Genomic DNA, 11,143 nt, shown 5'->3' on the forward strand with positions numbered 1-11,143 from the left:
GTGTGTGAGTGAGTGTGTGTGTGGGGGGGGGAGGGGGGAGGGGGTCGGGGTTTCTTTCCAACGTGAAGTCGGTGGCGATTGTCGCGATGGACATTAATAAGTTCAAAGGTTGCAAAATCCTTTTGGGTGTGTGTGTGTGTGTGTGGGGGGGGTCCATCTGCTGGATGATTAATTGCCATTTATTCACCAACTTTCCAGGACAAGTGCAAACTGCTACAAAATGGATCCTGGTGACTATTTATCTGCCTGGTTGCATCACTTCCTAGTGTGCAGTTTCCCCCCTCCCCTCTCGGTCTCTCGCCTCTGCCTTGCCTGCCAATAGGCAAGACTGCCTGTCACCATCCCTCCCTCCCTCCCTCCATCCCTCCCTCCCTGGGTCTCAGCAAGTCGGAGCTGTAGCGAGCAGCAGAGGGAGGAGGAGGGGAGTGAGTGAGAGAGAGAGAGGGGGGGAGAGAGAGAGAGAGGGTAAGGCTGACAAGTCGCAGTAAAGCGAAACGTCAGGGGCGGATTATTATGGGCTGGCGCCGGGGCATCAGCTGAAAGGCAACTGGGAGCTCGGGCAGCCACACCGCGGGGGAGACATGGAGCTCTCCGCCGTGGGGGAGAGGGTTTTCGCTGCTGAATCGCTGCTCAAGCGACGCATCAGGAAAGTAAGCGGCCGTCTCTCTCTCTCTCTCTCTCCCTCCCTCTCCCTCCCTCCCTCTTCCCCCTTCCTCCCCTCCTCCCTTCCTCCCCTCTTCCCCCATCGAGTCCAAAACTCAACTGGACCCGCACTCGGCCATTTCCAATGCAGATCGCTTGTAAATGCTACTCACACTCACTCACTCACTCACTCTCACTCTCACTCTCTCTCTCTTTCTCTCGCCCTCTCTCACACACTCTCTCTCTCTCTCTCTCTCCCTTTTCACTAGGGTCGAGTCGAATACCTGGTGAAATGGAAGGGCTGGTCTCCTAAGTAAGTGTCAGTCAGCGTCGCATCGACTCGCATTGACTCTTGCCTAGTAATCAATCGCACGTTTGCACCGACCGAGTTTCTGGTTCGTTTGTTTATTGACCGATTTGACTGATGGATGGATGGATTTTTGCCCCCCACCCCCCCCCCCCCCCCCCAAAAAAAAAACAACAAATAAAAAATAAATAAATATATATATATATATATATAACCTCTTTCCTTTTCTTTTTTTAAAAAAAAAACACAAAAAAAAGGTTCAGTACGTGGGAACCAGAAGAAAATATCTTGGATTCGCGACTGATATCAGCCTTTGACGAGAGGTGAAGGAGTCCTTTTTTTAAAGCCACGTTTTTTTTTGTAAACCAATATAGCTCTATATATCTATATATATTAGTTGTGCAAATTCGTATTTTTAGCGTTGATTTTTTTTATTTAATATATATATAAAAAAAATTAAAAAAAAAATTGTTTGGCAAAGTAAATTTTATTTCGATCCGTAACGACCACATTCCCCCCCCCACCCTCCTTTCCCCTCCCTCCCTCCCTCCCTTCCTCCCTTCCTCTCCACTCTTCTGACACACAGGGAACGAGAGAGAGAGATATATGGGCCAAAAAAGCGTGGACCCAAACCGAAAACGTTCCTATTGAGGGTAAATAAACTCCTCTCGTTGGAAATAACTTATTGGGGGGTGAGAGTGAGTGTGTGTTGAGTGAGTGAGTGAGAGTGAGTGAGTGTTTCAGTGAGTCTGAGTGTGTGAGTGTGTTTTGAGAGTGAGTGAGTGAGTCTGAGTGTGTGTGTGTGTGAGTGAGTGTGTGAGAGTGAGTCAGTGTGAGAGTGAGTGAGTGTGTGAGAGTGAGTGAGTGTGTGAGTCTGAGTGTATGTGTGAGTCTGAGTGTATGTGTGAGTCTGAGTGTGTGTGAGTGAGTGTGAGTGGATTGGGGAAGAAAATAAACAGAGTAAGGAAATGAGTGTGTGTTGTTTTTTTCCCCCTCTCTCTATCTCTCTCTATCACTCACTCTCTCTCTCTCTCTCTCTCACTCACTCACTCTCACTCTCTCTATCACTCTTATCACTCACTCACTCTCTCTCTCTATCTCAAGGCTAAAGCCAAAACCTACACCTTCCGCAGTGACCTGGTCCGGGGGCTGAGGGTCACGTACCCTCCGGGGCGGTCCCGGGAGGCCGCCTTCTCCTCCACCCGGTCCCGGGAAGGTCCGCGGAGGGACCCGGCGGGGGACCTGCCGCACGGGGGGGAGCCTTCGAGGGAGCGGGCGGACGGGACGATGGACGAGCCCCGCAGAGGGCAGCCCAAGCCCGGGCCCCCGGGCCGGCCGGTCAGGGCGGAGGGGGGGCCCGGGAGAAAGGGGGCCAAAGCCGGCCAAGCGGACGGCAAGTCCGGCCCCGGCCCGGCCCCCTCCCCGAAGAGGAGCGGCCAAGCCGAGCCGCGCCCGGCGGACCGGACCGGGACCGGGACCGGGACCGGGACTTACCCCCACTTCAAGCGGAGGAAGTCGGAGGAGTTGGACTCCGGGAGCGACGACGACTTGGACGGGAAGGCGGCGGCGGCGGCGGCGGCGGATGGACTGAGCCGCTCTGGTGGGAGGCGGGAGGCGAAGCTCAGCCACAGCGGTGGTGGAGGAGGAGGAGGAGGGGGTGGAGGGGCGATGGGTCACACCCCGTCCAGGACACCAGCAAACCGGGCCGGGCCGCTCAGCCCGGGGGAGCGGCTGAGCCCGGGCGCCGCGTACGGGGCGGCGGCGGCGGCGGCGGCGGACGCTTCGAGGCTCAAACGCGGGTCGGATCCCATCCGGAGCCAATCCCGGACTAAGCCCGGCTTCCAGAGCGCCGTGTCCAGGGGTAAGGCTGGAGGGGCGCGAGCGCCCGAACTCACGGCCAAACTGGGCTCCGGGACCGGGACCACCGCCGCCGCCGCCGTCAGCAACAACAACAACAACAACAGCAGCAGCAGCAGCACCACCAGGGGTCAGCCGCCCGGGCCGAGGGTCCCCGGGGTGGGGGTCAAGCTCCCGGGGCCCGGGTTCCTGGCCGAGCCGGAGGAGTCCTGGAGCCCCTCCTTGAACAATCTGGAGAAGGTGGTGGTCACCGATGTGACTTCCAACTTCCTGACCGTCACCATCAAAGAGAGCAGCACAGACGAAGGCTTTTTCAAAGAGAAAAGTTGAGCCCCAAACCCCCCCCCCCTCAACCCCCCCCCCCCCAAACCCCCACACACACACTTTGAGCCCAACCCCCACACATTTTAAAACAAAAAAGAGAGAAAAAAAAAGAGAAATTAAATACCTTTTTTTTCCCCCTCTCCTCCTCCTCCTCCCCTTTTTTTTCCCCCCTTCCTCCTCTCCTCCTCCTCCTCCCCTTTTTTTCCCCCCTCTCCTCCTCCTCCTCCCCTTTTTTTCCCCCCTCTCCTCCTCTCCTCCTCCCCTTTTTTTCCCCCTCCTCCTCCTCCTCCTCCCCGGTGTGGCGATGGGTGACAGGTGACAGAGGCTGTGCGGGTGGTTTCGGCCACACACACCTCTCTCTGGTGATGTGATGTGACGGACGGTAACTGACTGACCCACCGGGGACCGCGGAAGGTCTTTTCTCTCTCTTCGGGGCCTCCGCACTCGGGGGTTTGGATCGATCTCACGTTGTCCCGCGTTACAGCCGTCGCGTAAATCCGATTGATAACCCCCCGATTGGTTTTAAGTAGCCAAACGTTTTGACACTGGCTTTTTTTTTAGTCGAAGGGCGTGTGTGTTTGTGTGTGTGTGAGTCTTGTCTGTGTGTGTGTCTTGTGTGTATGTGTGTTGTCTGTGTGTGTCTTGTCTGTGTGTGTGTGTCTTGTCTGTGTATGTGTGTGTGTGTCTTGTCTGTGTATGTGTGTGCGTGTCTTGTCTGTGTGTGTGTCTTGTCTGTGTGTGTGTCTTGTCTGTGTGTGTCTTGTATGTGTGTGTGTGTGTCTTGTCTGTGTGTGTGTGTCTTGTGTGTGTGTGTGTCCTGTCTGTGTGTGTCCTGTCTGTGTGTGTGTGTCTTGTCTGTCTGTGTGTATGTGTGTGTGTCCTGTCTGTATGTGTGTCTTGTCTGTGTGTGTCTTGTCTGTGTGTATGTGTGTGTGTCCTGTCTGTCTGTGTGTGTCTTGTCTGTCTGTGTGTGTGTGTGTGTGTGTGTGTGTGGAGGGGAGAGGAGAGATAAATGTGGCTCGATGGCTCTTTTTAGCTAAACTGTCAAGTTATCTAACCCGCCAGGCATTGTGGATTGTGACCCTGAATCAGCAATGCTAACCGGTTTCATTTCATCTGCAGAGATCTTGATCACTGTAACTCGCATTAAGTTTAACTTATAAAGTCCTACTAATATTACCAGTAAAGCGTTTTTAAGAATGCTCCATGCAAGAACTGGATTGGCCTTTTAGTTCTTCTCCAGTGCCTGGGACATCTACCCTGTTAGTACTGTACTTTAAAGCTGACATAACAAACTGTTCTTTCTCTCCCTCTCTCCCCTCTCTTTCTCTCTCTCAATCTCTCTCTCTTGGCATCTATGTGGAATGTTTTTGTGTATTCAGTACAGTACTGCCGTTTGCACTTTTATTTACGCGCGTCAAAGTATTAATGGAGGCCAGCGCTCATTTCACTGCGATTGAGGTGCTGTGGTGTGTCCTCTGTTCGGAATATTAACCTACAAAAGGTGTAATATTTATCAGTACCCATACGAACTTGTGCAATGAAACTTCGTATGGGGCACGCCCATGTGTTTATATGACTATAAACATAGACACATGGGGTGGGGATATCACTGTGTTGGCCATTTGTCAAAAGGTTATACACCCACCCATCCTGGTAGTGCAAATAACGCTTGATTTGGTGATCTTTTGCATCCAGACCGTTCCACTCCCCTCTTGTGGAGACACGGTGTACACAGTGGGATAGTTTTATTATGGGGGGGCTCTTCTTGTTGCTTTAGACCCCTGAAAACTAAGAGGCTTTGGTCCATGTGTTACCTGATCTGTTAAACTGCGATTGAAAATATACCATTGCAAACAATTAGTTAACTATTAAGTATTTTGTTCAGAGATGGAATTTCCCCCCCCCACCATAATAAAGGGAAAATTGCACTCAATTGAAATTTGGGAGGTGGGGGGGGAACTATTGGCTATTGGCTTTATGTTGTTTTCAGGATCCTACTAACAAGTTCCTCACTGAATTATTGATGTAGGTTTACAGAGGTTAAGCTCTGATGACTGATGGCTGTAATAGTGTAGCATGTTCTTTAACATTCTTTTCAAACAGTCTCTGCCTTCTGTCAGACCTGCCCATTCACATTATTTTTTGTTTTCGTTTGATATTTCCTTCACCTGTTGGTTTCCATGTATTTTTAATCTCTTGGATTCCAACAATTTCTGTAGAAATGACAACAGAATGAAAGTATGTCAACAGTAGCCTCCTCCAGCCTTCCCCTCGCAAGTTAGTTAGGAATTTGATTCCCCCCCCCCCACCACTACACACACACACACACAAGTTTCCCAAATAAATAGTGTTTTTTATAAAACAAAAGGTCCAAGGAATCTCCCGCACAATGGTTGGAAAGAGAAGGTTGCACTCTGTTGCACAGAGTTCCTGTGTTCCAGAATTTATTTACCAATTGAAGAAAGATTGTGAAATCAGATGAGAATTGAAAGCAATGGGGAATTCACATCACTGCTCCTTGTGAAGCACTGTTCAGCCCTTTTCGCCAATTAATAAGACTTATTGCATGGGGCCTACAGTAGAGCTTAACCAATGAGTTATTTCAATGGGGAGAAGGAGGGGGTTGTTGGAAGCAGAAACCCTATTGGCAGAATGACATTTCATCTTTCAACTCTTGATAGTTCCTGTTGCAGACCACCAGAATTAACAACCCAATGATTGCCAAGGCCCAACTTTATGGTATCAGTATTGTTCTAAACCTTCACCAACCCTGTCAAGCATATATTCACCCCAACCCTTACAAATACTTAAATTGTTTTGAATCTGCACATGATCCTTCAAATCTTATGGCTTCAGAAGGATGGGGAGGATCGGAATATGTCTTCAGATGCCTTGGTTGTTTAAATATTGAAATACAGTCTTATGTATCTGAAAGAAATGTATATATTTGCTTTAGGCTAGTTTTGATCAGATATTGAGCTTGTCTTTGAAAATCAGTTTGGAATATTTTTTTACACAGGTGTGCATGCATTTGATAGTCATCCCTGGCATAGGCACAAGACTGTGCTATAGAGTAATGAAAGGAATACAGAAAATATGTTTGATAAGATACATACACTTTGCCAAAATAATTTACCAAAGGAAACAATTTCAATATTGTGAATAGACCTACAATTGGGATGGACCTAATGAAACAAAACCTATTCAGAACAGTCTGTTTATAGATCAGAGAATTGTTATGTACTTCATTTTTCTGTAACATTAGAAGTGTTTTTTAAAAAAAAGATAAACGTGCAGTTGTATAACACATAATGCCGTGGTGCACTTACTGAAGTAACTCAAAGGATGCTTTAACCTATTGTACTTTGAATGTTTTGGAGTATTAGCATTTGAAGATGCAGTACCTGATGGTGAATGTAATGTAATTTAGGGTGTTATGAAGCCCTATCATTGGGTTTCTGGGGACTATCAGATGTTTTGGTGCTTGTGGAAAAGGTTCCACAATATATCTTAAGTTCTCAAAGGAACTTTACCGCAAAGTTTACCACAAGAGGTTTGACTATGAAATGAAGCCAGGACTAAATGCAATTTATAGATGGTTGTTTACAGTCCTTTCTTTGAAAGAGGCTGAAAAATGTTTTTTTTTTTGAAAAGGACTGTTTTAAAACAAATCCACCTTTTCCTAAAGTTGGAATGCCCAGAATTAAATTTATCTCTCAAGAGTAAGATTTCCTTAAGTTGTGGATTTATGAAGAGTGTTTATGAAAGTTATTTTGTACAGATCAAAAAATCTAACAATTTTTTGTCAAGATTTTAAAACAAAAAAAGAATGTATATCTGGACATAACTATTTTATGTAATTTTTCTGTATAATGGCAACGTTTAAGACATTGCACTTAATAAACTATATTGTTTCAATATTACTTTGACCATAAGTTAATATACTTTGCAAATAATGGCCATTAAAATCAAATAATTACTGTTTTTAAAACATTCATAACACTCAGTTTTGTCATGCGCTGTGCAGAGATGAATATTAATACAATTGAATAAACCTGTATGCAAATCCACCTCTATACTCCATGGCTAGTTTTATATTGGTTGTTTTCTATTTCTAAAAAAGTATAAGTATATGCGCAACATTCAGAGATGTGCGTGTGCAGTGGTAGCTTTATTATTAAGTAATATTTATTGGGACAATAATAATAATTTGCATGTTGGATTTTAATAGAAACAGCAAGGTTTTTTTCCCCCTTAGCTGACGATTCTTGTTCATAAACGGCACCACCCAAAACATGGGAACTGTGTTCCCAAGACATTCAGAATCGATATGTTTGACTCAGTGCCCTGTACTAGAACATTTCCCGAAATCCAGTTTGATTTTGCTAATGTGCCCTAACTGCTAAAATCACGAAATAAATAATTGTTCATTGACCGCCTTAAGTACTTTGTTCGGGCTAACTAGGTCAATGGGTTATAGACGTTTTACTGTTGCTGAGAATTGTGTAGCCATTGCTGGTTTGGGACATTAGACATTAGGTTCTCCTTCCAATCGACCTTGTTCGGGATCTTAAGAAGTGACAAGGAGCTTTCTCTTTCCGGGTAATAACCAACGCTGTCTCCCGATGGAGCAAATTAATTTCAGTGCTTCCAACCATTAGAGGGAAGGAAATGTATGTTCGAGATGGAAAACATTCCCAACACTTTTCAAAGCCGGCTCCAGTGTACAGCTTGGAAATGCGGCATCCGCCTTTACCCATCGCAGTGCGAATGGACCCAACTTCTATGCTTATCCGTGTGTTTACCGTTAGCACGGGCTAACCATCTTTTGTTTGTCAGTTTTACGTTCTTTGAAAGTATGGTGGCCTAATTTTGGATAACACTTTGTCTAATTAGCTGGATATTTAAATTCCCACAATGTGTGCTTGGGGCATAAATGAGTAAGAGGAAGATAGTGTATGGAGATGTTTTGTACTATTTATCCAGGGATCAGCACAATATGATCTCAAAAAGGGTAAGGACATACAATACATTGATTTCGTTTTTTTCTGCTGATCGTGTCTTCCATCTGTAACAGAAGCCTACGCCCGCCTTCTACATTCTGTTTTTCTCCAGATCTGATGTCTGAAAGTTAACTCATTTGTAGATGATTACAACAGTCGATTTGCTCTGCTAAGTAACCCATTTGCATAGAGATGAGGTTTCATTCCATAATCTAAACTAGCCCGAAGGCTGGAGTAATCCCCGGGTAGAGGAGTCTCATAGGGTATAGGTTGTTCTTTAAATAGCCAATGGAGTAAATGGTAGGACAACAGAGGAAATGTGAGAGGAGGACAAAGACTTGGAAAAAATGTGGACATGATTTCCTATAGATTTAACAGGTAGTTTGATTTCACTTATGTTTGCGTTTCCTTTCACAACACTTCAATTGCCACAGAACTGCAATATTCGTGAATAGAATTCATGCGCCTTTTAATGATATATTTCTGGTTAACCTGTAAGCCTACAGAGGCGATTAATTTCTGATTAGGAAGCTGAACACTGTCTTTGGGAAACTGGTGTCAATAATGAAGTACTTCCAGGTCAAGGCAATGGCATCGGTTGGATACAAAATGAAGCCCCCTCCAAATGTGTCTTATGGTATCCGTATCTCAGACCTTCACTGACGTCTTTGCTGGACTGGCGAGATTTGTGAACCTTCCCACGCCAGCCGTTGTTATAAAAGGTTTGTGAATTCTTCAGGTTATGTTGGAGGAAGCGATGTGACATCACTTCCATTCGTAGAGCGATGGCGAATGAATAGACTTGAATTATTGGTCGTGGCCCGCAATAATAGTAATCCTTACATTCGCAAGCATTCATATCACTTATGTTTGCATAAGTATTGGTCGCGCCACTCAATGGGGGAATTGAGCCATTGAGCCTGTGCAGACCCTGACGTTGGTGTGATAATGCAAAATGCATTAAAACTCATGCATAGCTTTGTCACGCTTTCTCACATCGTTTTGATAATGCCTGACAACAGTGGAGAAGAGGACTGGGATGAGGGAGGAGAGAGAGAGATAGGAGCCCCATCGATGGTAGCAGTGATTATAGTAATACATCACCCAATGTGTGTTGATTAGATCTTGAAATCACCTCCTGCTTGTTTTCGTTAGAAACTGGGTTAAGACCGCCTGAATTTGTTGTACAAAAGAGCCTTACAACGAGAATAGGACAGATATTATGTACAATATAGAGATTGTTGGAATCTGGATTCTAATCCAAGTGTCAGAGGTGAAAGCAAACTGACTTTAATCCGCTGGCAAACTCAATCCTCTTACATTGTCTTTTTAAAAAAAACTCTCTGGATCAAATTTCAAAACAAACACATTCAGTTTATACATTTACAATCAGACAGTTCATTTTTCCAAGTCCCAAATCCACCTGCGCTGTTAATAGATTGCAATAGCTGAGGTGTTTACCAGAAGAATTGTACTTCAATCCTGTAAAATATGAACTCAACAAGAGAAGCAGCATCTTGGTAAATTAGCCCAATAATGTCACATGGATGGAGTCAGCAAGGGTTTGCAATGAGTTCAGACCATCAGAGATCACTTGGAAAACAACACATTAACGGGGCAACATAATGTCCAGGCCATTCATTCAGGAACATTCTCCAGTGTGTTTGGTTTGGTGTAAATTTCCGTTCAGGCCTCTTAAAGATTCTGTGGGATTGTTTTCATCGCTTGCAGGGCGGCTGGTACTGTGCTTTTGAATACTTTACAATCATTTTGGAGTTCTTTCCAAACATGTAAATTTCTCTCTTGAGTCGAACATAAAAACGTAAACGCACGCATTCATCCATCCATTTCCAACCTCCATGTGTGTTGATTGTATTCTGATCACGGTTTAATGGAATCCGGGTAAGATTGATATGCTGTAATGTACATCACCACTGCAGCAAAATAGGAGAAATGTTCTAATTTTATAGCTTTTTAGGTCAAATTATCTGATATTGGTCCAAAAAATAGTATTTTCTTTGGAGAACAAACCGTAGGCAGGTTAATTGGCACATAGAGTATACTGGCATGTATCTGTACAAATGTATTTGCTTGATATAGTTGCAGCCAGAATGGAAAAAATTAAACTCTGTTTGAATTTAGAAGCGTGATGCAACTTCGAATGAGCGCGCATTCTGAATCCATATGTACGTGTGAAAAATAAAATCAAAAGTCGCTTTGTTTTTTTTTAAGTGCACAAGTGAAACCAAAAGTTTCCGATTGTCATTGGCGTAGTCATACTTCAAGGCGTGTATTTTCTGGTGCAAAATAAAACGACCATTTAAGAATGACATGAGGAACAGGAAATGAATCAAAGATCTGAAAATTCTAAGAATTCTTAAACAGAATAACTTTTTTGTATTGCTTTACGTATTTCGCAGGAGACCTTAAATTTGGTTAACATCGAGCAACATCAAAAGGAAAGTTATGAACGTTTTGACTAAGATAAACTTCTACTCAGGGCGCTATATAAATGCAAGTTGTTGTTGTATGCATCATCTGGTAACATAGCTGAATGGTTCAAAATGGAATATGAGAGGTCTCTACAGTTTCAGTGTGAATATATATTATGTCTATATATATATTGTATATATACTTGAAAAACCTGAAAACTGATCATAAGCACACTCACATGTATATATAATGTGCGTCCCGTGCATGTATCGATTGTTTTTGTGATGTGACAAATTAATCTACATCAAACTTTCACTGGCACATTGGATGGGCTTGGTTTCTCGTACTGCTGCTGAAATTCTTGTCTGGAGCGATGCATGTTGCTGTGTTGAAAAATATAAGGAAGGAGGCTTGCATCAGAAATGCAACCAAATGTTCAATGTAGGTCACCAGAGTGCAAGTACGTGGGCAATGTAACCTAGCAGCAATGGAAAACCATTTAACCAGCAGCGTGCTTGATTCAAAACACGGTTCAACGGTGTAACCGGTTTAAATGCTAAATGTATGCTTTAAA

General features: G+C 44.6%; 1 protein-coding gene across 1 annotated transcript; it reads left to right on the top strand.

Moving 5' to 3' along the window:
• Nucleotides 1-380: 380 nt before the first annotated feature.
• cbx8a (chromobox homolog 8a (Pc class homolog, Drosophila)) lies at nucleotides 381-3,136 on the top strand. The gene is made up of 5 exons (XM_042342403.1): nucleotides 381-650; nucleotides 912-955; nucleotides 1,207-1,272; nucleotides 1,536-1,602; nucleotides 2,054-3,136. The coding sequence occupies exons 1-5, from the start codon at nucleotides 582-584 to the stop codon at nucleotides 3,134-3,136; spliced, it is 1,329 nt and encodes a 442-aa protein (XP_042198337.1). The 5' UTR covers nucleotides 381-581.
• The last annotated feature ends 8,007 nt before the right edge of the window (nucleotides 3,137-11,143 follow it).

The sequence above is a fragment of the Callorhinchus milii genome, unplaced genomic scaffold, assembly GCF_018977255.1.
Source record: "Callorhinchus milii isolate IMCB2004 unplaced genomic scaffold, IMCB_Cmil_1.0 Scaffold20, whole genome shotgun sequence".
Taxonomy (NCBI): domain Eukaryota; kingdom Metazoa; phylum Chordata; class Chondrichthyes; order Chimaeriformes; family Callorhinchidae; genus Callorhinchus; species Callorhinchus milii.